At 52.3% G+C, this 27,922-nt stretch overlaps 1 protein-coding gene across 4 annotated transcripts; it reads right to left on the bottom strand.

The window, feature by feature from the left end:
• Nucleotides 1-885: 885 nt before the first annotated feature.
• LOC139440243 (glycogenin-2-like) lies at nt 886-27,922 on the bottom strand. Of its 4 annotated transcripts, none has more exons than XM_071220297.1 (8): nt 27,794-27,922; nt 27,132-27,268; nt 23,682-23,823; nt 20,137-20,311; nt 19,062-19,224; nt 18,184-18,310; nt 16,376-16,598; nt 886-3,878 (listed from the first exon to the last, which is right to left on the bottom strand). In XM_071220297.1, the coding sequence occupies exons 2-8, from the start codon at nt 27,136-27,138 to the stop codon at nt 3,717-3,719; spliced, it is 999 nt and encodes a 332-aa protein (XP_071076398.1). In that variant the 5' UTR covers nt 27,139-27,268; nt 27,794-27,922; the 3' UTR covers nt 886-3,716. The 4 variants fall into 4 exon arrangements, with proteins under 4 accessions (XP_071076398.1, XP_071076397.1, XP_071076399.1 ...); XM_071220296.1 differs by having other exon boundaries at nt 27,681-27,807; XM_071220298.1 differs by lacking the exon at nt 27,794-27,922 and adding an exon at nt 27,643-27,681.

Consider the following 27,922-nt stretch of genomic DNA (forward strand, 5'->3'; position numbering starts at 1 on the left):
CCGCCCCCACAGGTGGCTCTCGGTATTGCCTCTCCCCCACACTAACCTCCCCATGCCACGTGCTCACGGCACCCCCATCACTCCGTGGAAGCAATGCAGGTGCCATCCTCTCACTAGAAGACACCCCAGCTGTTCCCTCCCAGCACAGAAAATACCAACTACTCCCCTATTTTCATATCAGAGGTCAGCTTAGTGTCCGATTCTAGGAGCGCACCTGGACATGCTTCCAGACAGGGGGCAGGATGTTCTTCACACAAGGAGAGAAGGTCAATGGATGTCCGCTTAGGGTCAGAGGGACAGGTATTGCAATGGGTGCAAACGAGGGGCACCAGGCTCCACTCAGGTGAGCTGCTGACGGGGGCCGCGCACAACCACCGTTCCACACAGAACCTGCGATACTGCTCCGTGGCCACGCTCCCCGCGCCCTCGGCAGCCTCCCTACACGGTGCACAGGGTCTTGATTCGCTACGTGGCCTGCGTACGGGCACGATGCTGAGGCAGGGCACACTGGCAGCTGCCAATAGCCCCCGCCGCAGGAGGCGCACACAAGATTGGCCCTTCCCAGGTGCTCTGCACTAAATTCCGGTGGCCTTTCTTTCATCATTCCACCCCTCAAATGGCCCGTGTGAGTGAAAAAATAAGGAAGCAGTATGCAAAACGACAAGTTCAACATCTGCAGAGGCCGGGTAGCTAAGGCACGCGGGCTGAATCGGTCCAGGAAGGGGCCATGAAGAAGGCGTTCCCAGAAGGAGGTGAGGGTGTGTGTCCAGCCAGGTAAAGGAGCGCTTGCCAGGTAGATGACTCGTACCATCTCTAGAGGAATGAACTCCTGTGCAACCTTAAAAACTTGGAAAACACTCCAATATTTTAACAGGTTCTGTTCTTGTTGAATTTTGAATTTATTTTAAAAACGTTTCCAGGGACAGCGTACATTGAATATTATTTCGTCTTAGTTTTCACATGGATAGCATAGTGTTCTGACAATCATATACACTACAAACTGATCCTCCCAATATTTCCAGCACCCACGTGGCACGAAGCATAGTTTTTATAGTATTAGGGACTATATTCCCTGTGTTGGACTTCACTTGAGCAATTCCATTTCTGGGTATATATCTAAAGAAACCCTACTGTTCTGAAGGAATACACACACCCCTATGTTCATTGCAGCATTATTGGAAACAGCTAAAATTTGGAAGCAGCTCAAGTGTCCATCAGTAGAGGAGTAGATGGAACAGCTTTGGTACATATATACACAATGGAATATTACTCAACCATGAAAAAGGAAATCTTACCAGCTTGAGAGCATAAATGGACCTAGAGGGTATTACGCTCAGTGAAATACTTCAAAGAGAAACACCATATGATTTCACTTATATGCAGAAGCTACAGAACAATATAAACGGGCCAACAAGAAGAGAAAATGAACTTAAATTCGTCACGCGCAGCATTGTGAAGGTCTCGGTGCTAATGTTCACTCAAAGGTGCACAGGCACACTAGCCGACTCCCTACGTGGTATTCTCTTAATTTTCCCCTGAACATCGGACTGTCATGTTTCACTTCCTGATTCTCTGCTCATTATTTTGCTATAAAGTCAACTGGAGTTTTCTTGAACTACGATTAGCCCTTTTTTTTTTTTTTTGCTATTAAACTCATAAGAAAATGGCTTGTCTGCAAAGCACGTTTCACACACTGGGTGTATCTGGAGCTGCACCATTGCGTTTCAACAGGCGTACTTTCTGCCACGAATCATAGTCCAGTTTTTGTTTCTTTGGATGGTGGGAAGAGTTGGTATAGAAGCTGGTCAGCTTTTAACCAACCCAAAGGCACTGTTGTGCTGTGAACTCTAAACAACACAGCTCTGTAAAATCAGGATAATTGGCTTGCTTTGCCACCCGCAGCACGGGTGGCCGAGAGCAATGCATTCCGCCTCAGCTTGCTTGCGATTCCACCCAGAAATTCCCAGCCCGCGACTGTCCATGGGCAAGTACGTACCAGGCAATAGTGTCAGCGGGCTTCAGCCAAGGCAGTTAGAGAAAGAAAAGTTCTACCCTTTCTTGCTGTAAAGCTACACATCACACATCTTAACCCACCTGGCCAAATCAATGTACCTGGAAATCCTCTTCCTGCCCGTGCTCCTCCTTTCTGCCCCCCCAAAGTAAGCATTTCTAGAACAAGAAAACGGTTTAAAAAAAATCCTTTCTTTTTACCAAAGTGTTAGGAATAGTGCAGGTTGAATCCCATCTCTCAGGGACTGAGCTTGTATCAATTCTGTCGTCCTGACATTGTGTGGTCCAGACTCTGGCCCTGGAATTATTCAGAACCGTCTTATACTTCTTACATGCATGCCATTCGGAGGTCATCAAAATGTCCTTGAACTTCTCCTGCCCTGTAGTGGGACATGTCCCAGTGCCTCCCATGTACGGAGACCTCAGTGAGCTTTGGGAGGGATGGGTGAGTGGGTGGATGGATGCACAAGTGGGTGAATTGATAGATGGGTGGGTGGATGGATTAGTAGTTAGGTAAATGGGCGGATGAATGGTTATGAATGATGGATGGGTGGGTGGGTGGATGGATATTGCATTGATGATGGATGGATGAATGGACCAATGTAGGAATGAATAAATGGATATATTGGTGGGTAACTAAGTTGGTGAATGGATGGATGGATGGGTGGATGAGTGCTTGGATGGATGATAGATGAATAATGGATAGATAAATGGAAGGTGGATGGATGGATGGATGGATGGGTGGTAGATGAAGCCAAATGCTACAAAAAAGGCAGCTTCCCTAGTCTACGTACCTTACTTATTACCAGCGATGTTGGAAACCTCTGTGGTAATTTAAATGTACTACAGAAAAAGGCAGGCAAGCCACATTCCTTCACTGTGTGGAATACCAACTTTTCTTCTGCTCTCTCAGAACGCACACAAGCACACACCGGAAGGGAGACCGCGTTGCTGTCGCGAAATTTCAATCAAGTGCGTTAGCAGCTGTCTAGCAAGATGAGGATGCAAAAACAGACCTGCGTGTTGAACGCGGTCCGTCGGCCTGTGGACCACGACACCACTGCCCACCAACACGAATTCTCTTCTCCGGAGTGGCCGAACCCGACTCCGATATTCCTCATTCACACTGCTTCCCTCTCCCATGTGCCGGCTCAGGCTTCCCTTTCTCCTACCCCAGCACCACAGCACACAGCAGCCACACTCTTTCCGTGGGACGCATTCACGGCATTATTCGGACGGTGGGCCACCGCCCACCCCACACACCTCAGGCTGTGTCCCTACGGCTGTTCTCAATAATGCTATCCCTGACTATCCTTCTCCCGAAAGAGCCGAGGTGATATGGCTTGCAGGACAGCGAGGCTGTTTGGAACTGAGGTAGCAACAGCCAGCACGGAGCTGTTCAGGATGAACACGGTGGCAGCTGTCCGCAGCCCCGTCAGGCGGGACGGTGGTCCAGGGCCCACCACGAGTTTCTCCCGGCTACTCTTGCTGACAAAGGGACACCGTACAGGTCTCTGAAGGAAGCCAGGTACGGCTGGGTGGCTTCGGTCAGCAGGGCGCTTCGGTCTGGGTTTTTTGTCTTGGAGAGGCACTCAAGTTAGGCGACCGTCATCGGCCGCCCTAAAGAGAGGCACCTGGTGGGACCGCGTCTCCCTGTGGAAGGACAGAAGGAAGCATTCACGCAGCAGGCCCTTCGACGGCCCGGGCTACTGCAGAAAGCGGTCCAGCTTCTCCTGAATTCGGGCAAATGCGTCCCTGCCCATGTAGTCGATATGGCCTTCTTCCCATTTGCGCCGTTCCTCCTCGGGGCTCAGTTCCCTGGCCTTCTCTTCGATGGAAATCTCGGAAAGCGAGACGGCCAAGCCGACCTGGGGAACACAGTACAACAGGAGACAGGTTGGGAACCACCCACACGCAGCCCGTTCCACCCACGCCCCTCAGTTCTCAGAGGCGGGTATTGGATTCCCAGGGCCTACGTTTTTCTAAGTGTTATGAAATGTAATTGCACATGTGTTTGGCTTTTGTTAAGAATTGTTTTTCACCCTGGCTGGTGTGGCTCAGTGGGTTGAGCACCAGCCTGCAAACCAAAGAGTCACCGGTTTGATTCCCAGTCAGGGCACATGCGTAGGTTGTGGGCCAGGTCCCCAGCAGGGGGCGCATGAGAGGCAACCACACAGTGATGTTTCTCTCCCTCTTTCTCCCTCCTTTCCTCTCTCTCTAAAAATAATTTTTTAATCTTTATTTAAAAAATCCTGCTTTGGATCACCGTATATAATCAGACAATCAAGCAAATCTCACCCTTCGAACTATGAAAAATGAAGAAAACGTTCACTTTACGTCAATAAAGCGTATCATATTTTGGACTTACTGCCAACCCTAATTAAGTAGGAACTTCAGTAGTGCCCTCTTTGCAACGGCAGGGTTGCTACGTCCCTCGGGAGAGACTGAATGGTTACACAAGGGAGCGAACGCACACACACTCACCTTGCTCCTATCAGGCGCTCCGATGAAAACAGTACACATGTGTGCTCTAAATGTTCGTCACCCAGGATTATAAAGAGACTTTCTAAAACGTGCACGTGTCGATGACAAATAATAATTGACACACGCACAGACACAAACAGACTCAGGTGCTCTGTGAGGCTACCGGACGCCCACGACCTAAATCGGCATCCCTGTCTCCAGTTATTTGCCACAGTGGCTTTAAAGTGTCTTCACAGAGGGTCTGCTCTCCGTTTTCCCCTCCCAAACTCTGTTCCAACGCAGCCATCTAATCCATCAAGTAACACGCCAGAGCGAAAAGTCTTTTCCAGAATCGCTCCCAACTCAACCCCTCGCACACGTGGGCTCGGGGAGTTCCTGCTCATCAAAACGTTTAGGCATTAACGGGACTCATCCCTCCCGATCCTCCCTGGCTCTCGGTACAAAACGGTGGTGACTGCATCGTCCACGGAGCAAGACGCCCGGAATGTCCAAGAAAAAAAAATGCCCTGACTTTCTACAACAGCATCACACGAAATCCCAAATTGGGGTCATCTACCACATGGTGAACACGCAACGCAAGAGAAAGAATGTCAACGCAACCCAGTTGAGCAAACCGGTAACCGATCTGTCCTTCTGTGCCCTGGGGTTCACCACGCCCACATCACCAGATCGCTTTGAGGGCCATCCCCTGGCAGTGGCCGGGCAGGCCTGCAGCTCAGCTGGAAGAGCCCGGAAGCATCTAAGGTTTCTCCCAGACCACTCTCAGGTGTCCTGCCCCGCGTCTCTACAGCTGGCTCATCGTGCGTAAGCTCAGAAACGGTAATGAACTCCCCTGAGCTCCCACACCTACCACGCCGCTGAGCCCTCCAAGACAGATGTGCCCAACGAGGCCACTCCCCAGCCACGGTACCCACTCACAGCTCTGCATCCAGGGCTCGGAGCCACAAAATCGAGATTCAAGGGCCAGAGATGATGAAGGAGAAAGCCCCAGTGGGACATGTTCACCAGCACCCTCTCAGAAGAAACCCTGACACCAAGAGCTCAGACGCCACATCTGAACAGCGCCCTTGGCATTGTACTAGACGGACAAGAAAAGAGGGCAAAAAAGCGTTCACGCTGTCTGCCAGGCTCGACTCTGGGGAATGCTTCATGCAAACGACACTATGCACCCTGTCGCTGGTCTTTCCCCAAACAGACGTTGCTAGAGAGTGAATGTTCGTGTCTTCCTTCAATCTCCCAGGCGGACAGCTGACCTCTGTGGTGATGACATTGGGCGGAGGGGCCTGGGGGAGGCGATAAGGGTGGAGCTTCATAATGGGATCAGGGTCCCTTATAAAAGACACCGCACAATGCTCCGTCACCCCTTCCACCAGGTGAGGACACAGCGAGGAGACAGCCGTCTATGAACCAGAAAAGGGATCATCATCAGACACTGAGTCTGCTGCAGCCTTGATCTTGGACTTCCCACCTCCAGAAGGGTGGGACCTCAATATGTATTCCTTGACAGCCACCCAGGCTCCGACATTTTTGACACAACCGCTCGAATAGACGAAGACACGCATTCAGTACACGCTTCCGACACCCAGCTACAAAGCTACAGCTCCTATGACTTAAAGAGCAAATTGTGTTATTAAATCATTGTTGAAAAAAATATCAGCAGTGGCTCTCATTAAATGCATGCACGGAGAGAGGGAAGTTTATGAAGACATCACAGGTGTGAGGAAGGGTGAGGAAGGGTGAGGAAGGACTCTTATTCATCCTTAAAGAAGAAATTGCCGCATGCTTGGTTTGGACCAAGGATTCACCCCTAATTCTCCAGCTTTTAGAGAAGGAATCATTTCTGACCACGGATCTGTGAGTGTTGATTTCCAAGCTTGCTCTCTCTACAAGAAAACACAGCATCGCTCCTTAACTTCAATGAACTTCTGCCAGACAGCTTTGGAAGGGAGATAGGGTGTGATTATTCAGGACAGGAGAGAAACAGAGCCAGCCACCAGGCCAACGCTGGAGAGAAGACACCTGGACCAGAGGCCCGGGAGAGGCGGGCAGACTCTAGATTTCAACAAAGTGTGGCTGGAAATCGAGGTCACATAGCAGACAGCACCCAGCAGCAGGAGCCCTGAGCAAGCAAAGGACTGAATTGTCACCTCCAATGCATCCTGAGGGCTGGGGTCCCCGGGGACGTCCTCTGGGGGCTCCGGGCTTAGTTCTACAGGTGCCTCTGATGGGCCACCTCCTGTGTGAGCCGCTGGATGCTGGAAACATAACAGGAACCGTTAGTCTGGGGTGGGTTAGTCTGGGGTGGTTTAGACGACAGAGAACTGCCATGTAAACCAAACTGGCAGAAAACTCTTCCCGGTGAGAACGAGAGATGATGAACAGGTCCCACGGGCGGTCTTTCTGCTCTGTCTACAAGGGCTGAGATCCCGGCTTCTCTCGAGCACCGGCATGCCTGACACAGGATGGGAGCCTATGAGTTTGGGGGGCCGGGATCGACAGCAACTGTCAGAGACAAGTTCCGTTGGCTCCCAGCGAGTGCCTACGGGACAGTTTGCTAAGACAGCCTGTCCGCCAGAGGAAGGAACTCTCTCTCCTTGCGATGTTCCATGGACAGGTCATTTTTAACTAAGAAGAGTCTGTCTGGCTTCAACCTTCAGAGGACACAGATAAAAGAAGGTAGATTTAGGAAAACAGCCAGGGACATCGATCCTTGTGAAATACCAATGTCAAGCCTGGTTCTGGAGTCCTACTGATTTTTCTTTTCTAGCGAAGGGATACGGATCTGCCACACTGATGCTCTGCTTTCTTTTCTAACTCTTCCCAAACATGGAAGAGAAAGGCCGAATGGCCCGGGACACACGGGAAGGGTGCAGTGGGTATCTGAGAAGAAAAACAGCTGCCTTCTGCACCTGCACAGTGAAGAGACTAATCTCAATACCTTGTTGCCCTGGCTGGGGTGGCTCAGTGGACTGAGAATGGGCTGCGAACCAAAGGGTCACCGGTTCGATTCCCAGTCAGGGCACATGTCTGGGTTGCAGGCCAGGTCCCCAGTAGGGGGCGCACAAGAGGCAACCACACATGATGTTTCTCTCCCGCTCTTTTTCTTTCCCTTCCCCTCTGTCTAAAAATTTTTAAAAAGAAAGAAAGGTCACAGGATGCAGACGAAAACCACAGGGCATATTCCTTCACAGTCGGAGGACACAGATAGGCTGAGATGACAAGACCGCCCCCAGACAGACGGGCACCCGTGAGTGTTTACAGGTGGGGTACCGAGGGGCCTGGGGTCTGTGTGATGTCGGTGGAGCCGGGGCAAGGTGCTGAGACCAGGTCGGACGTCACTCCCATGGAAGCCTCGGCATCAGGCTCGCTTATCGTCTGTTATAAGAAAAATAACAAAAGCACGTTAGCCAAGCCTTCAGGCAAAGGGGTGCAGCTTCCCTGAAGACACCCTGCTATTTTCTCCTCCTCCAGGAAGAAAACTGGGGAAGACAAGGAAGACATGGAGGGCAGAGTGCCGGGTTAGCATCTTTGTTTGGGGCGCACACAGGACACCGCTTCCTGATGTCCCCCTGGTGGGGGAGACACAGCACAAGGGACGAATTCTTACCCCCGGCGCTGACAGCACACACATCCACTCACTGAAAGCACGCGGAGGACCCTGACACAGCCGTCTGCTCCAGCAGCGTGAGGAGAAGAGGAAGGACATGTGGACACCAGACGGATTTAAGTCTGGGCTCGTCCAGGATGCACGGCATTGCATGGGTGTGGGGCCTGTCTGCTCTGTGGTGGTATAAATGGGTTTCCTTGTTGCCCTCACCTCCCTGCTCCTGGATTCAGGCTGCGGCTTCCTGACGTCGGAAGCCGACTTTCAAGTGATTCGGAGAAGACAGTGTGTATGTGTGTGTGTGCGCGCGCACGAGAGAGAGAGAGAGAGAGAGAGAGAGAGAGAGAGAGAGAGAGAGAGAGAGAGAGCAGGCAAAGGAGGCAAAATGTAAACACCTAACACACGTGGGTGAAGGACATATACATACAGCTGTCCGTTACGTTACTTTTCCACCGTCTTGTTGGACGTTTTTCCAAACAGAAACGTGTTAGAAGGAAGACAAGAATGTAACCACCGTTTGGTGCAAATTCAGCCTCTGGGGTAAGTGTGGCCAGTTCTGGGAACCCACGTGTAGGGCGAGGGACTTTTGCAAACTGCACTCACTGTTTGGGGACTAACGGTGTCCCTGCTTCATCCCCCTATGCAGCAGCAGCCTCAAGTTCAGGGTCCTCTTGAGAGAAAAGACTCAGGGACCAGGGAGGGTGCAGAGGATTCTTGGCTCAGAGGACAAAGGAGCTCAGACTCGGAAAGAGTCTGAGTCGGGGAAGAGAAAAGCCGGTGACAATGTCACGAAGCCAGATTCCTTGGGGAAGGAACATAAAATTGGCAGAGAGACTCAAACGCAGGACCCGAACAGATACATGTAGAAGGAAATGAAAAAGAAGCCCCTCTCTGCACCATGGGCTACAATCTTGTGAAAGTTCGTGCTGCCGAAGGGGGTGGGAAGCTTCAATGCAAGAAGATGTTCGAGAAAGTGGGGCATCTGCATTTTCAGCAATTGGCGAAGCCACTTGGTTCCTATGAAGTTGCCCACCGAAATCAGCTAAACAGACTTGACCAACTACAGACACAAAATATAGAAGAAGCATGTGTATGGAATAAGGGCATCTGGCATCTGGTTTCACCTGGAGCCCACCGAGAACTACAGCTGGGAACCCGGTCAGACATTTCCGCAGCGGGGACCCCACAACGCTGAGGTGTACGCACAGGGGCCCTCCAAACACCACGAGGTCTTCCTAGGGATCCCCCGAGACAGGGACCAGAAATAGACCAGCCGCACAGCAATGAGAAAAAAACGCATTTCACGCCAGCTCTGCCTGCGATGGGCAGACCACCTCTAGGGAAACTTCTTGCCCAAAACTAAACTAAAATAAAATAAACGCTCGCTGAATGAGGACAATGTGGTTCAGAGCTTCCAACTCCCACTGCAGTTCTGGGATTCTTCAATGGCCAGAAAGCATCAACGTAGTTTTTTTTTTTATTTTTAGAATTTTATCAGAATACAGGAAGTGAGGAGTGAACATTGGAACCTCTGAGTAAGCATTTAAAACACAAAGTAACGGGAATGATAGGTAAATAGAGGCTCCAATGGAATAAATAAAGTACATAATGAGTCCAAAGGAAAACGAGAAAAGAGAGGAAGAAATATCCTTAAAACACGTAATAATGGAAAGCAAACCAAGAGACAGATTTAGGCATAAATATACCAGTAATTGCGTAAAATGGCAACAAAGTATCCAAGGGAAGGCCAGAAGTATTTGAGTGGATAAAAAGAAAAAGAAAACCCCATCCTAAGTTTGTTAAAAAGTAACATCCTAGGGCGTGGTGGGGTGAAAATAGAGACGACTGTACTTGGAAACAACAATAAAGAAGAAAAAGAAAAAAGTAGCATCTTAAACATAAGAACACAAGACAGATTGAGAGAAAAAAAATATATAGAATAAGATATACCAAATGAATATTAACCAAAACAAAGCTTCAAGGCAATAAACTTCAGTCGAAATATTCTGTGACGATAAGATCAGTCTGCGAAGAACATACAGCAACTTTAAATTTGTTTGGCCAGTGGGTTTACTGAGGTATAATACGCATCCTATAAACTGACCACAGCTAAATCACACCATTCAGCACATTTTGAGGTACCCACGTGAGTGAACATCTATTTTTCCCTTAAAGTTTCCTCTGTTCTGTGTCCCGCTTTCCTGCGCCATCCCCCCGCCCCCCCGCAAAAACCACTCATCTGTCTCTCGCTGAAGATAACGTTGAACTTTCTATAATTTTACAGGAATGGAATCCTACGGGATGTAGTCATTGTCTGTTGCTTTGTGCCATGACTCCGCAGAACTGGCAAAGCCCGTTACTCATCTCCCTCGTGCAAATGAAACCCCCACCGAGAGACACCCCCATGCTCCTTGGGTCACGCACCCCTCTGAGAACACCCTCGGCACCATCTACTCAAGTTTTATCATTCACTTCATGCTGTTAAGGGTAAACGTGGGCACGCCCTGACCCAGCAGCCCCAGCGTGGGGACAAGCCCTCCAGAAATAGCTGCACAGGACAAGGAGAAGCCCACCAGCTGGCCCCTGGTGGTGATGTCGGGGTTAGTCCACACCCCAAAGAGTGCACCAACAGAAGGACTCACCCACAAATGGTGCCTGCACACGATTTGTGACATGCACCCCGAGAGAACGCACCAACTAGGGCTTCACTCAGCAAGATACAGGCACGTCATTAATATGCCCATTGAAAGAGACCAGGCTGGCCCTGGCTGGTGTGGCTCAGTGAATTGAGTGCTGGCCTCAGAATGAAAGGGTTCCCCGGTTCAATTCCCAGGCAGGGCACATGCCTGGGTTGCTGGTCAGGTCCCCAGTAGGGGGCGCATGAGAGGCAACCACACACTGACGTTTCTCTCCTTCTCGTCCTCCCTCCCTTCCTCTCTCTCTAAAAATAAATATACATTAAAAACAAGAAAAGTAAAAAAAAATAGACCTGACTCACAACTCTGCTGCAGGATTGAATTTCGTTGGCGGCGCTGAGGGGTGCACCCTAGTGAGTGATACTAGTTAATAAGACAACAGCTCCCGTTTCAGGCCCGGTTTCCCAGCGCTGCCTGGACCCCGTGTCCTCAGGACTAGAAAATTCCTGCACATGCCCAGAAGGCTCGGCAGCTCCGGGAACTTACAGAACAGGCCACACCAGACCACAACCCCCACCGCACCCTGCACCCACAGATAACATCGCTGCCAGCTGCAGCCTGTACAGCGGCAACCGAAACCTGGCTCCACAGCGGCCCCAACCACCTAGACAAAGCTCCAAGCCCCCAGCCCTCGGGGCTGCCGCACCTGGGCGCACCAAGCCCCTCTCCCCTCCCGGAGAAAGAACCCACACTCTCCTCTCCGCCCCCTCTCCTCCTTGGGAATCTTTCTCCAACAAAAAGCGTTATTAAAAATAAGATGCAAAAACGAAATAAAAAAGCATATTGTGAATCAAGGGCAGGCGGGGAACGAAAAACAACAAAGAAAAATGAAGAAGTTAAAAAATATATATTCCCCCATCTCCTCCCCTAGCCCTGCACTGGGTTAAAAAGTTTTTTTTTTAAAGTGGGGAGAAGGGGAAGAAGCCAGAGTCGTAATGCAACAAGCGGCCAGTAGGTGGCAGCAGCATTGCATCATTAATTCCAAAGAGGCCCAAGAGCAGAAAGGACGAAATACTGAATATATCTCAGATCCTGTAAAAGCGTCTGGCCTGCATCGGTTTTACAGACTCCTCATAAAATATCCAAGCGACAGACATGTTTAAAAGCCCCCCGCCCTCACCCTCCTTCTTCACAGGACGCGTAGAGGGAGGGGGACCCGGGGGTAGCGGAATGCAGCGGCGGGGGAAGCAGGAAGTGTAAAGTAGTTTTTCCCGTATTCTGTCTTTTCGTCCACGTTTTAAGTATCTGTGTCCTGCCTGCAAGTGGGGCTCTCAGCTGCAGTCTCTGCTTCCTTCTCTAAAAGTGTTTACTTCACGTCCTGGCTTTCACTACCCCTGACCCTCTCTGGGCTCCGTGGGGGTCGGGGGGAGCAGGGTCCCTATCCTCCCCATTTAGTGGGATTTGCTTTGCAAAAAAAGCCCCCAAAGTGCTCTGCTCCCCCTCACCCCCAGCGCCTTCGGGGACCAGAGGCACGCCTTCCCCCTCCCCAACCCCTCCTGGGGTCACCGAACATTTTACAAGACAAGTCCCGAGCCAGCTTGCTTTTCAAGATGAGAAGGAGCCGCGATGGACACCTGAGCAGCTCAGGCCGGCCAGCGAGGCGGTCTTGCCCACGCAGACACCACATGGGAGGGTCCGAAATGAGAGCTTCTGAGAGCAAAGCCGGCCATGGCGGCAAGCAGGCATTGGCCTAGGGCAGAATCTTCCCCGACCAACGTCCTGTGTATTGTCTTTTTGCACCTGTGACAATAACACACCTTTGGAATGTCAGATAATGTCCCTTTGCCCCAAACCCCGGGGCCCAAGCTGAGACCACACATCCCCTCATTGCTATTGATAGCATGTTAATTGTTTAGTGCTAACTAGCCTGTGCCCGCCTGTGGGTACAAAGTGCGTGTCTACCATTTTACCTGTTATCCAATCGCAGAGGTGTCCCCACCTTGCTTCCTCCCACCTCCCTAATCAATCACTCACGGGTTTCATGCAATCCCCTTAGGCCTTCTCCCTGATTGTAACGTATAAAAACAAGGCGCAAAACTGCCATTTTCCAAAGCGTTTTCTCACACCGTCAAGGTCTTGCTTCCCAGCCATGGGCATCGGATTGGCTCCCATAAACTGATAAAAACTCTTAGATGTCTGGACCTTTCTTAAAAGGCCCATTTCTGCCTTCTGATTCCCACCGAGGGACTCCCACCTCAAAGCTCTGCTCTCCCCTGAAAACAGAACACTGATCGAAGTCACGAGTGTATCGCAAATGGTTTTCTGACGGATATTGGTGGTCTGCTCTTTGCTCTGCCCTGGCTCGGTCTGGTTTTTCTTCGACGTGTCCTTGCAGGCCTGGCTCCTAGCTGGGGAAGAGAGAGCAACTCTATACACAGCACAGGAGCTCAACCCCACATTCTTCGCATTCCTGGAGCTTCGACTTGCCCTATATTTAACTCCCAGCAGGCATTCCTGGGGCCAGACCCTGGGGGGCGGCGGAGGCGGTGGGGAGAAGAAATGAAAAACTAGAAAAAAAAAGTTCGTTTCCTACCACCTCCGTCTCCCCTGTCCAAACGGGAGGGTCTTTCCAAACGGTGTGGCGTGCGCTGAAATCACAACTCACAATCGATTAAAGTGCAAAGTTGCCTGAGCAAAATTGATTCCATATGCTTGTCAAGTACCGGGTGCCTTCCACAGGACCAACTGCTACAATGTAAACGCCGGCTGTTTGTAATCAGCAAGAAACAGACTTTGGAGAAGTATCTGAAACCCCGAGGCACACAGGACCTTCCTTCCACCCTGTCCCCAAAGCTATGCCCCCACCCGCCATGACCCCCTAACAGTTTTAGCAAGAATCTAAGGGACTTTGAACGTGAGGACTGAAAACGAGAAATCTTTCAACAGCACACATTCATCCAGTGTGTCTGCTCAGAAATCAGGGTGGAGAAGCAGCCGCCGCAGTGAACGTTTTGTTTTGCAAACGGGGTGTGCCTTTCCTTGTCCGAGGACAGAAATCTACAGCCTCTGTGGAAAAGGCAGGTGGGAGGAGATTAACCCGCACGTGTCCTGTTTGAGCTGGGGCTTTGGCCCGACCTTCCCACACGCAGGGCTGCTGACCAGCCGGGAGCCCAAAGCGTCCCCTTTCCAACCGCAAAGTTTCGGGGCTCCCCCATACCGAGATCAGAAGGAACACCTGTGCTTAGGTGTGTGTGTGAGTTTCCTGGAACGAGTGGCCACACCCCGGGGACCCGAAGAGCTCCGCAAGTCAGACGCCCCAACCCTCGCGGGTCTCCCCGGGGTAACACCCAGGGGTCAGCAGCATTGTGGTCCTCGTGCAGGCTCCTGCAGCTGACTGGTCACCTCACCTTTTCCAGCGTCCGCAGCCAACAAAGCCACCAGCCTGGCGCCTACCCTCAGCTGCCCTGGTCCCACCTCCTTCCTGCGCCCTCACCTCTCCCCCTTCCGAGCAGCCTTGGGATGGTACCGACCGCCACCTGGGCCATCGGGATCACCTCCCCCCCGTCCCTGGTCCTTTGCTTCTTTCAAATGTACATTTCAGTGACAGGTGATGTGATAAGCAACGCCTCTCAGGTGTGCAACATAGAGATGATGTATCTGTCTCCCTCACAGATGATCAGCCAGCACAGGGCCCTGCAAAGCCCCTGTCCCCATGCAGGGGAGCATTTCTCGTTTGGCGGATGGGGACGCAGATATCTTGGGGCGCCCACTGCGGGATCTGCCACCGTCTCCAACTGCACAAAGCATCTGCAGCTTTGCCAGACCGCACGAGGGGACCCCATGTCTGATTGCCCACCACACCTGAGTGCGTGGCGTGCAGGTACTCACGTCTTCCGAATGGCCTCTTTCAGGTGAGGGTGGGGCCTCACTCACTACCAGGGGTGGCTCCACTGGGTCTTCACCAGGCCAAGGCGAGCTGGTCCCCGCCGGGGAGTTCGCACACTGCGCTTCAGCACCAGGTGCCGCGGGCGCACACGGCCCCTCCGTGCCGCCGACACAAGCCTGCACGGAAAATGGGGCACACTTAGTAGGCGGGTCTGACCTGTTTTCAACTCTCGGGCGGCCAAGACCCACCCCATTCTCTGTGCGGCCAGCGCTACCACCTGTTCAACGTAAGCTCACCCCAGGAACGCTGCCGTTGTGGAAGGCACCCCCAAAACCCACATGTAACCTGAGCAGGCCGCATCCACAGCCAGGAGCTCTGAAAGGAAGAGCGTGAGATGCCACCCTCTGGCCGTCGACGCAGGGTAGCCCCACGGCTGAAGGACTCCTGGCGATGAGACCACTCACAAAGTCGCCCGTGACGAAACACACAGGTGCCAGGTGGCCCCTGAGAAAGAAAGCCGCTGCCTCCCAGGTGACAAGGGCCCCCCAGCACACCTGTGGGCGGTGCAGACTGCACCTCTCCATGCTGTTCACGCACAGCCCTCGGCCCACAGTGCCCAGCCGAAAACACAGACAAAAACGCATTCCTATTCACCCACGACCCAGCAGCAGAGAAAGGGCCCGTTCTGCTGGAAAAGCAGCCGGGAGATGCGCCACACAGGAAAACCGTAGGCCACCCCCCGCCCCGGCCCACGGGGAATTCTCTGCGAGTTCTCAAGCTACACATTTAGTTTCCAATACTCGTGTTCAGTAAATTTACAATAAAACAAATGTCCCTCTACCGGGAAGTCTGCTGGTTAAAAATTCATCAGGCGACATATTCCAGCGACCGAATTTCAAACGGCCTTTTGCCAGGCAAATGCATCCACCTTGGCAGCAGACTCTTCACGATCTAGAGCATGCAGGGTTGGCAATATATATATTATTTTTTCCCACCAAATAGGCGTCAACAAGTTTTAAAACTCCTCCTCACGAGCTCCCTTTGATTGCCATTTCAATGATGCCTCCTCGAACGACATGGGAATCAGTCACCTTTAGCCACTTATCCTTTGATGAAGCAGCTAATTTAAATAATTCATTTTTTCTGCATTATTCATGCACCAGTCCTGTACAAGGCCGCAGCATCTCTGCTCAATTAAGAGTCACTATTTTGAGTCCCAAAAGGTCACCTCTGCCTTTATTACCCTTCTGTCTGAAATACACTCTGGGGAGAGAGAAAGGGGCCACATTTGCCGGAAATACACTAGGTGTTGATGCTGGAGAGTTTCTGTCCGTTCCCAACTCTTGCTTTAGTTTTCAAAATGTAATTTGATTTTTATTTTTTTCCCCTCACCCGAGGATGTGCTTTAAGAGACAGGAGAGGGAGGTAGAGAGAGAGGGAGAAAAATAGCCATCTGTTGCTTCCCATATGTGTCCTAACTGGGAATCGAACCTGCAACCTTTTGGAGAACGAGACAATGTTCCAACTGACTGAGCCACACTGGCCAGGGCTAGATACTTTTTAAATTAAAGGATAGTTGACATACAATGTTATGCCATTTTTCAGTGTACAGCACAGTGATTCAACATGGGTGTCCCTCACAGTGTAACCGTTATGATAACTGCAGGCGTCATCTGCCCGTGTGCAACATTGTTACAATATTCCTGACTCCACTCGCAACTGTTGCATTCCAGGGCACCGGCTGCCCGCCCTTACTGTGTGTGTGGCTGCCGCGTGCTCCTCCGCGTCCCGCACGCTTCCGTACAGAGGCAGGATGCTGCGGTGGAAGATGTCCCACCAGAGGTTGAGAAAGGACAGCTGGTACTGGTGGGCCGACTCGGACCCCTCCGCCGACACCGAGCCGGTCTGCGGGTTGTACTTGTAGTGCCACGGCTTGGCGGACCCCAGGAAGTGCACCACCTTTGCGCCAGAGCCGAACCTGAGGAGGAAACACACAGAGGTTCCCCGAGGGCCCCCAAGCAGACACGCACGAAAAGCCACCAACAGCCACGGGGCTCGTCCAAGACAGGTCTTACAGCTCATGGACTGAGTGGAATCACCACGACGTCCCCTCGCAGTTATTCAAGCAAAACCCAGAAGTGATGGCTTAAAGATAATGTTTTGGGGTTATTTCTTTATTATTTCTTCTTTTATTTTTAAAACATGATGGACGCTGGGAGCATTTCAGTTTGCAAATACCGGGAAATGTAACTGTAACCCATGGGGAACATCCCCCAAACTGGAAACAGTAAATGAAGGGTTTTATAAACACAGATGCTATAGGAGGCAAGCTCTTCATCTTCTCAAAACAACAGGGGCAGAGCCAACGGTGAGTTTTGTAGTTCAGAAGGCAAGCTGCCCCTCAAAAGGACTGGCTTCTTTAACAAGTTTATCAGTTTCTCCCTGCTCAGCCTTTTTTTATTATATCCATTATCACCATGGCCAACACCCAGGGACATTTTTCTTTGTTTATTTTTTCCTTCGGTTAGTTATTTCTTATGTTTTTTTTTTTCATTCCATTTCCTCCAGCTCCTCCCCTGTGACAACCATTAGCTTGTTCTCTGTGTCTGAATTTGTTGCTATTTTTTTTTGCTTGTTTGTTTATTTCTTTTTGAGATTCCACATGTAAGTGGAATCATACGGTATTTGTCTTTCTCTGGCTGGCTTATTTCACTGGGCATATTACCCTCTAGGTCCAGGCATTACCTTTATTGGTACAGAGGGTAAGAGTTCCTTCCTTTTTCATGGCTGAGTAATATTCCATTGTATGTATGTACCGCATGTTCTTTACCCACTTGTCTTACTGATGCCCAGCAGCTTGCTTCCACATCTTGGCTACTTTAAATAATACGGCCATGAACATAGGGGTGCACACGTCTTTTCAAAACAGTGCTTTTGTTTCCTGCCCACAAACATCCAGAAGTAGAAATGCTAACTTGTATAGCAGCTCCACTTTTAACTGTTTGAGGAACCTCCCTGCGGTTTTCCACAGTGGCTGCACCAGGCTGCGTTCCCACCCAAGGTTCCCCCCAGCACCTTAATAAACACCTTTTTCCCCCTGTAACTGCCTTCCGATGAAATGCCAATACCACATTTTCTCTGCATCTGCCTGCCTTCCCCGTGTGCTTTGTACGTTAAAAAGGGTCCCAGGTTTTCACGCCCAAAGCACGCCTGCTCCCTGGCGGGGGTTGTTGCTTGTGCGTGCCCCACACTGACTCATGTGCCAGATTCTTTTCAGATTCCCCATGTTCCTTTACGACGAGGTGGCCCGCCGCAGCTGAGCTCAACCTCCTTGGCCCCAGGAGTGCCTGCCGTTCTTAAAAATCACGGAGGACCAACAGCTTTGTCCTGGAGGACTCCATCCAGACAGATGCACCACACCACAAAGGGAACCCACACAATTATTTGTGTCACTTGTCTCCGTAGAGGTGCACAGGAGCTACGCGGAACCCCCAGGGGTTCCCCGGGCAACACTTTGGGAACCGAGGACACAGAGGGGTGGGGGGCGGGAGGCGGGCACTCACTGTTTGAAGGCGGGGCTGTAGGTGTACGCCGAGTTGCTGCTCAGGTTATAGATGAAAGGCAGGTGCTTGTGGATGTCTGCAGTCGGCCAGCTGCTGAAGAAACTGTTCAGCACGCCTTGGTCGGCCCCTAACAGACACGCAGGGACGTTAACAGCTCGGGACCCAGGCATTTGATGCCTGAGGCGGGTCTGAAGGGCACTCAAGGTCGGCACCTCCGTGTCCCCGCTTCCGCCTGCTGAAGCGTGACCGTGGTCTCCAGGGAGGGCTCTAACCCTTGGCGTTCATTTGTTAATACCATTCATACTCTGAAGCAAATACCACGAACCCGTACCACTAATAGCAAACCACTATTTTAACAATGCACATTCTCTCCAAAATTCTCCTCCGATCGGCCAAAGGACTAACAACAAAATTGCCGACCGTCTTCAAAATTCCCCACTCCACCCACGGCAAATTCTATCTTGTAGTGACGATGCTTTTCCCACCCTTTTCGTGAATTCCTCCTTCTTATCGATATCCCATATTTTTTTCCACTACCAAAGCTCTAGCAATTTTGCCGTCTGTTAATGCCCCTTCAGTCAAATGGTGGGCTCCTGGAGGGCTCAACTGAATTCTCCCCTTTCATTCCACAGCAAAGGGTGGCCAGCTGAAGTCTGCCCCACTTTTTATAAATAAAGTTTTATTGAGACACAGCCACGCACATTTGGTGGCTAGTTTCAGTGGGCAAGTGCGGACTTAAATATTTCCAACAGACGTCGCTAAACTAGGTGCAACCTGGCCCCGTGGAGAAAGGTTTGCCGACCTCTTCTGCACGATCGGGAGTGGGGGGTCACTCCTTCTACGGACACAAGATATGTTCGGTGGGTTTCGCCACCTACCGTCAAAGCTGCCGTGCTCCGTGGCGTGCCTCAGCAGCAGGCTGTGCGTCTCCAGGGACGGCTGGAAGACGAAGACCCCGCTGTTGAAGCAATCCGGCCAGCCGGGGTCGGGGGCCGCTGACAACTCGTGCCTCTCAAAGAGCTCGTCCACGTTGGACAGCACCTGGCGGAAGGGAACGCGGGGACCTGTAGCCACGTGCCTCTCGGCTGCGGTTCGCAGCTGACAGATGCAGGGGAGGCTGGAGGATGGGCCAGACACTGTCGGGTGACGGGGGAAACAACCTGCACCTGAGTGACTTTTTTCTCTTAACCCTGTACAGTCCTGTGCGCCTAACATTTTAGCCAGTGAGGGACGCAGAATGTGACGATGGTCCTACAGAACTGGAAAATCCCTATCTTGTAGTGACATTGTACTCTCTGCAAAGGCATACAATGTGACATGTCACACACCATACCACATACGTGTTGGGGGTGATGCTGTGTTAACAAACCTGTCACCAGATGGATAAAACAAAAACAAAAACAAAAACAAACAGTAAGACATAGACTTATGCCCCGTGCACAATACTTGATACAGGCAAAAATGTTACTGGTTTATGTATTTACTGTGCTACATTTTGACACTTAATTTAAAGTACATTGTTTCTCCTTCTGAAAAAACAAATTTGCTGGGAAAGGGTATGCCCCACCACGAAGGGGTGGAGAGGACCGTGAGTCTCAGAGTGCTCTCCGTTTACCCCAAGTGATGGGGATACCGGTGTCTCTACAAGTAAATTAGTTTCTGAAGGTTCCGCATGGTGTCCAGAACACTAACTGGGTAGCCTCTCCAGTGTGCTCAGTAAGACGGCGGACACTCAGCAACGGAAAGCTTTGTACGTGAATATAATGTAATCAGCTGCATTTGAGAGCTTGGCCACTAATGGTAGTTCTGTCCAGCCCCTCTCGGCTTCCTAGATTGCGCTGCATTCGGGGAAATAATTACTCTGCTTGTGTCTTTGTCCTCCTTTTCCTTCGGGCCTCTCTGCGTGTGCAGAGAACTACTTCTTCACCACCGCCTCAGAGTGACCGTACTCACCAGGGTGTCCGCGTCCAGGAACACACACTTGCTGTAGTGCGTGAGCGTCCAGCAGTGGAGCTTGGTCAGGGTGACGCCAAGCTCAGGCCTCCTGAGGAAGGCCAGGTGGACGTAGTCTGCGCTGTCTATCAGGTCCACGCTGACCACCTCATCGAACACCTCGGAGAGGATAAGCCTGGGAAAGACATTTGCCGAATACCAGGAGGACTGGATAGCGTTGAACTGGGAATATGTGCTTTCAACGCTCATATGTGCAACCCCCCGCTGTTGCTCACAAACAGGGAATAGGAGTCTGAATCCCTCCCTCCATACTCTGTGCAGCCTTGGTAGCCCGGCTTTCTTTTTATTGTTTAATCCTTGCCCAAGGAGACGCTCATTCATTTCAGGAAGAGAGAAAGGGAGAGAGAGACAGAGAAGCATCCATGTGAGAAGCATCGATCGGCTGCCTCGCCTATGCCTCCTGACTGGGGATCGAACCTGCAACGTTTTGGTGTACGGGATGATGCTCCATCCCACTGAGCCACCAGCTCAGGGCCTGGCTTTGTTTTCTTCCCATAGATGCCTTAGAGTTTTGCACACTTTTTCACTCATGCTCAAAAAGCATGCAAACTTGAACAGCCTGGACAAACTGTTCAGAACTGTCTTAAGAGAGATTGAGTTGCGTTAGCGCTTAGGAAGGCACCTCTGTTTGCAGAATGGGTGGCAGTGAGCAGGTAGCAACCGACCGATGTTCGCTGCAATGTCTGCCAGTGTTTGCTTTCCGTATTCAGAACACAAGTTGTTAGTTGCGTATACATTGGAGAGTCAAATGGGGAAAGACCGTTTACCCTTTCTCAAAACGAAATGTGCCTCTCTTTCATGTATTCATTTTTGCTTAAATATTATTTCACCACAGCCTACAACATCCTGTGAGGATGAAAAATTAAGGAAGAGGTAGAAAAAGGCTAACAGCATGTCAAAAGGATATAAGGAACCAACCAGGAAGCTCCCAGTGGCCACAGCTGAAAGAATTTGATCAACAGCACCAATTAGGAGCCCGATATGGAAAATCAATATTCATGGGTCTGTGCTGATATCAAAATTAAATGAGTAAGTAAATAAGGGAGAAGGACAGCTATTCTTTACAGAAACATTCCAACTAATAAATGTCGAAGGAAGGAGGGAAACAGAAACTTACCATCACTGCAGCAGACACCACAGTAATAACTTTTGCGGTCAAGATTCAGCGATGGACATTGAAAACCCACCGGTAAAGATTTTTGAGGAGAAACAGCGTGTTTAAAATGGGGTTTTAATCCATCCCCCTTGTTTACAACCATTGATATGTGTGAATTGAATCCTACAGGTTTGGTTACTTTTTCCTTTTAAAATTTATGATACTTTTGTCCTGGCTGGTGTGGCTCCGTGGACCAAAGGTTGGCTGGTTCGATTCCCAGTCAGGGCACATGCCTGGGTTATGGGCCAGGTCCCCAGTAGGGGGCGCACGAAAGGCAACCACACCTGATGTTTCTCTCCCTCCCTTCCCCCTCTTTCTAAAAACAAATAAATAAAATCTTTACAAAAATTTGATCATACTTTCTTCTTCTCTGTAATCCTTCCCCACCTCTCATTGTGAGACTTGTATTTTTTCTCTCCCTTTCCATGCATTTTATGTTAATGCCTTGAGAGTCATAAGTTTCGCCCTTCAGTGGCTCCCTCAAAGCTCCCCCAAATCATTTGGACCATCCCTGCAGGGACACACACTTCCTGAAACCGTGCTGCTTCTAAGTAGGGTGCTGGCCGCCTGCCCTCGCCTCCTCCTCCACTCAGCGGGGGGAGCAAAATGCACACACTCCTAACCCCACGTGGCCCCAGAGGGCATCGAAGGCTCTCCACACACCGTACTCTCAGCCCACGAGCTTCAGGAAGTGGGTGCCTTGTCTGGGGTCCAGGAGGCAACCCCAAACCTCACCCTTCACATCACTAACTCCCATGGTTCTCTGCGTTCTTGCAGCCAGCCCACTTCCAGAGAGTTCGCTTTATGAGGAGCAAAGAAAGTAACATTCTATTGTCTCTTTCTGCCTCTTCAAAGGGACGGCTAAACCGAGGTGCCTTTGGTCAGCTGGTAGCACGCAGAAGGAATCCATGGGGCCCTGAGTGAATGAACGCCATTTACGAAAATCGGGCAGCACCTTCCCGTGCTTCTCTCCAAGTGGGGACCGTCCCGCACTCTGGGGTGACACGTTATCACTCTGTGGTAACTGGGCTGACGGGCTCGGGCATCTGTGCACGTGATCGGATGCACGTGGACATGCAACGTCCTTATGGATCTCAGGATGATGCCATCATGGTCACCCCACAATTTCAAGCCACGCCACAGCAAGCCAGACCCCCAACCCCCGACGCTGACTTAGGTCTCGCCATGAGCCCTCAGCGGGTCCCGGGAAACAAGAGCCACGAGGGCAGGAAATAGCTTCTCTCTTGTTCGTGTCTCCCAGCACTTCCCTCTGCAGACGCTGAGTCCACCGCCTTGCGCGGTGACCACTTCGCCTGGCCGTGCGTTGTACCCGCTATGTCCTCTCCACCTTAGAATCTCCCCTGTCCTTCCTCAGACCCTCAATAGCAAAGACTTTATAGGACAACGCACGGGCTGTCGCTGTGGGTGGTAAGTGGCAATGTGGAGCATTGAGAAACGATGACACCAGAGGAAACGGGAATCTTAAGTCTACCACTCCTACCCAAGGAGTCTTGGGGAAGGGGGGAAGACCAAAGCAACCCCAACACCCAACCCAAGACGAGTCGAGAGCGGGCAATGAGTGAGCGTGTGCAGGGAGCTCACAGTAGTGCCAAATGAACGTCCACCATCCACGTGGCCAGCACGCTGACCCAGCACTTTCAGCTCTGAGGAACCCAAGAATCTGGTCACCATGACAAACCTGTTGTTGATGCCTGCCGGGTTGCTACACCTGCCGTCCCTGGCCGAGCTCCCTGCATCCAGCCTTTCTCCTCACACCAATCAGGAGAGACACGGACCCGAGCTTTGTAGCTGCACATGTGGTCAGCCAACCAGACACGTATGGGGAGCAGCCCAACCCAAGGACACGTGCGCAGGAGGATGCAGAGGTCTATTCTACATCCTGAAAAACTCTGTGGAGCCAAATGGGAAAGGAGGATGCGCAGGCCTGAATCTTTCACGTAGTTCGTGGGGGCTGCTTCCCGAGCTCCCTGCGACCCCGAACGGACTTCCACATTTCCACTGTTGAAACAGCGAGCGCTCAGCACACACACTATCCTGTGTACGCGCTCCAACGTGGGGCGTACACCTGGATGGAGTCCTCTACTTGAATAATGCTTGAGGGTCCTTTCGGTAGAGGGTGAGGGTCCTTTAAGAGTCTTGATACGTATCTACAACATCGATCCTTCGTGCATGCCTGCATCCGCCCACCCATCCATCACCAATCCACCCATTCCATCCCGGCCAGTGGGCCAGGACCGCGGACAACGTCTGGGTGACCTTCCCTCTACAGGAGCAGCCAGCTGGGCACAGGTGTGTCTCCCAGTCTTACCTGAGCAGCCGAGACACCTGAGGCGTGACCAACACCACCAGCTTCCGGGTCGCCCTCTGGTTCCTCAGGGACTGGCCCAGAACCAGCGCCCCCTGGCAGTAGACATCATTGGTGGCCAGCGTGACGAATGCCTGGTCCGCCACTGTGGACACAGAGGACAAAGCCAGCAGTTACTTTCCGGGCACATCGCGTGGGACGGCGCCGGTGACGGGCGCGCCCCTTCCTCGCTGAAGCTTCACAACTCACATACAGTGGCTGCTCAGTGCTCTCCAGTGTTCGCTGGCAAGAGTTCATGTATGAACTTCCATGTAAACACACCCACACCCACACTCGGGGAATTCGAAGCAACCGTAGGCGTGAGGCTAAGTCAACCGGACTACAGCGAAAACTTCCGAGCTCTGGCCAAGTAGCTCGGTTGGTTACAATGACATGTGCATACAGGGAGGTTGGGGGTTCGATCCCTGATGGGGCACACGGAAGAATCAACCCGTGAATGCATCAATCAACCCATCAGGCGTAAGTAAGTGAAACAACCATTGATCTCTCTCTCTCCCTCTTCCTCTCTCTCAAATCAATATATAAAAATAAACAAAATAAGTGCCCTGCGGCTAAGATAATGTGGATATACACTGCTACGGCTCTTTCTTTCCTTTCGCATCGAAGCCTCAAGAGTTCACCTCCGATATTTGAATCGTCCAAGGAAACGAAGAAGAAGATGCTGCAAGAACTGGACTATCTGATTTCCGATGAGGCTTCCCCCTGCCCAACTCGAAAGGATGGTGCTCTGTGATCTTTAAACCCTGCACAAACCCGTCCTTGGAAAGACGGCAACCCCGAGGTATAGGAAGCCGAGGAGAGGAGGGGGAAGGAAAATACATTGTTTCCTTCACCAAAACTTCTCCGTTTCCTGTCTCCACAGGAGAGACTGGCCGGCACACAGCACATGTAATCCACGGCAATGTTTTAACTCCAAGTGCACACTCGGGGCGTCAGCCGGTACAGGGACTCGCAAACACCGGATTCTGGGCCCCCAGGAGCTGGTTACCAGGACAGAGGTGACAGCAGGAAGAGAAATCTGTGCCTGGTGCAGGCGGCCGGGCGGTTGGATGACATTAAAATGCACAGCAGGCAGCACTCGCCGGAACACACAGAACTCAGTTGTCGAAGATCCGAGCGCCCCCCGCTGCAGGCCCCAGGCGCCTGGGGCCCGGCAGCCCTCGGAGCAGGCGGACAGACTCACGGACGGGCGAACTGTGACAAGCCGAGGCGGCTTCCGAGCTCTGTTTCCCTGCGGCTGACGCCTCGACAGGGACAGGCCATCGGAGTAAAATTCCCAAGCAAGCCTGTTCCAACAGGAGTCTGTCTGCATACTGTTGGTGGCTTGGGGTTTTGTTCGATTTTTTTTCTTTTTTCGCTTGAATTAAGACGTTATAAGCATTTCTGACATTTCCGCTGTGAGCGTCAAGTCTGCAACTCAAAACATTTCTAGCTATGACCTAAGTATCATGTACCATTTATGTATCATGTATTTATCCATGTACCTTCCGTCTATATATGTATGTGCTATTTATCACCTGCCTATCTATCACGGATCTTTCTATGTATCTCCCACGCAGGATGCATCCATCCCCCATTTATCTAACAAGCATCATCTGTCTCTGCCTCCATGCAGCCGTTTACCTATCTGTCCCCTAAATAGGCAGCCGTGGACTTTTTTCAGCACCTGGCGGAAAACAGCACTGTGGTCCCTTTCTAGGAGAGCGCGGACCCGCGGTGGCCGAGGTGCTGGGGCAAAGACAAGGCCAAGGGCAGCGGGGAAGAGGTGCCACATCCCCCGGAAGGAGACAGACAGGGCTGGGTTATCCAGCAACTCAGCTGTCTGTGCTGACGATGGACCACGACTGCCCACGTTACGAATACAATGACGAGACCGCAGACCCAAGACTCAAAGGCACGCTCTTTAGCTTGGCCCCCAGGGGCTCGTACACAACGCCGGAAATCCATGACTAGGAGGAGCTCCATCCCAAATGCAAAGACAGATCAGTGCAGTTTCATCAAACGGAGGATGAAAATTATTGATATGGCCTTGCCTTGAAGAAGGGGCCAATGACAGAGCAATTATCCAACTGTCCAAGGCCACTGCTTTGCCGGGACGCCTTTGCACCGGGCCTGGCACCGGGACGCAGCGTGGGAAGAAGGAAACAACCTTTCTCGTTGGGCTCCAAACCCAGGTGAAAAGGAAAAAAGACGAAAGAAAGATATGTTCCGTGGTGTCCGTGAGCTTCGTAACAAATCCGTGAGACATGTTTATTTCTCTGCGTGGCCTGGCCTCCACTCAAGGCATCTTCCAGCCGGCCCCTGCAATAACACCAGCAGCTTCCTCCTCGCCTCTGCCCTCCGCTCAAAGGTGGTTTTGTTTCCTGCAGCTGAGAACCTACGTGGCGTCTTGGGTACGGCACGTCCCGGGGCTGACAGAGGTGTGTCCACAGGTCCAGGGCTGAATGCCGCCATTCTGTGGGTCCCGCCGGCTTGGGGGGCAGCGTGGTTTTGCACTCCGGAGAGCTCCAGGTGCGCCGTGGAACAGAACCTCCTTTCTGCCCCCATGCTCTCAGGGAAACAGCCCTTCTTCCTCTGCCCCCCAAACGTCCCTTTCTACGTCTAGACCGGAGGAACACCACACAGAAGCCGCTTGGAGATATATCACATTGCTCCCCTGGATCCAAAGCAACCTACTTTTAAAACAAAAAAAAAAAGCAAAAAACTGGTTGTACATGATCAGGTCTCAGCCAAGAGTGGGCCCGTCTCAAGGATGCAAACCGACCAATGTCACTCTCGGGTCCAAGTGCCAAGTGTAAGCCTCGGAAGTCAACTGTCCAAGTCCGACGTTCACCAAAATCCAAGGGCAGACACATAAAAATGAACTTGAGCCCTTGGGGACTAGACTTGGCCACAGACCCAAAGCCCTGCGCCCTCTGTCTGGAGTTGTCGGTCTGCGGAGCCTTTAACCGCAGATCTTTATCGGAATAACTACGTATGCGCGGGGGTCTGAACTCACAAGAACCCCAAGGCACTGCCTTCCCGGAGTTTGGGGGACAGGAGCCCTCCCCATCCGTTTCCACTCCCTGAGAATCTGAGAGACTGCAACGCTTGGGCCAAGAAACTTGCCCACTGAAACCCCCAGAGCTCCTTTTTGCAGAAGGAGAATTGTGAACTCTGAATGCCCCGACCAGGCAGCAAACCGGCCCTCCCAACTTCTGGAACGTGCACATCTCCGACTGCAACGGGCGCCGCCAGCCTCTCCAAACTTGGGAGGCGTTGGGGGAAGCAGACAATGGGAAACGAGGGGTTGGGGCTGGTTGTGGGGCAGCGCGGGGTTCTCCCCAGCGCAGAGTAATCTCTCGCGCGCCAGAAGGCAGGCTGAATGGAAGGGGCTTTCGCTCGTCCACTCACCCGGCATGGTCCGAGGCTCCGCGCGCCGTGGGCGCCGAGGGGCCGACGTGCGCCTGGACGCGCTGGGTGGACTCTCGCGCCCCCAGCCGGGCCTAGCAGCAGCAAAGTCTCCAGGGGACCCGCGCTGACTTCCAGGCCTGTGAGACACACCCGTAGATCAGCTGCAGCCCACTCCTCGCTCCGTGTCATCTGGCCTCCGCTGAACCCCGGCCGCCTCCGTGACCCCTGCGCCCCACACCTCTTCCTCTGTCTGTCTGCCAGGCTCCCCTCACCCCTTATCCGTCCCGGAGCCATCCCTGTCTCCGCCTGGCGCTGCACTTCCTCCGGGCTCCCCAGTCCCGTACGGCCCGCTGCGTCCCGCCCCTCCGGCTCGCTCGGCACGCAGCGTCCCCCGGTTACCTCTTTCCGCTCGGGTCCACCTCTGCGCTCCCCGCCCCCGCACCTCACCGCCTCTCTGCACTCCGGCAGCCTCTGTGCGCTCGCCCCCTCCCGGGTCCCCAGCCGCGCCCACCAGGCTTCCACGCCCCCACACCACTGGGTCTCCAGCACCTTCTGCGCGCTCCCTCAGGCTGTAGCTCCGGGACGCTTGTGTCCCCAGCCCCACCACCTCCCCACCTCTCTCTGGCAGAGTGGCTCCACCAGCCCCGGGAGGCCCAGCGGACCGAGCACGGCGATTGGTCGCTCTCCGGAAGCACAGTCCCGCCTCTGCCCGGCCCCTCGGGCGCGGGTCTCCACCGCCCTGGCGCCCCCGCCCGCCGGGGCGATTCCAGCTGCCGGGGGGCCCCGCCCCA

The sequence above is a fragment of the Desmodus rotundus genome, chromosome X, assembly GCF_022682495.2.
Source record: "Desmodus rotundus isolate HL8 chromosome X, HLdesRot8A.1, whole genome shotgun sequence".
NCBI classification, from domain to species: Eukaryota; Metazoa; Chordata; class Mammalia; order Chiroptera; family Phyllostomidae; genus Desmodus; species Desmodus rotundus.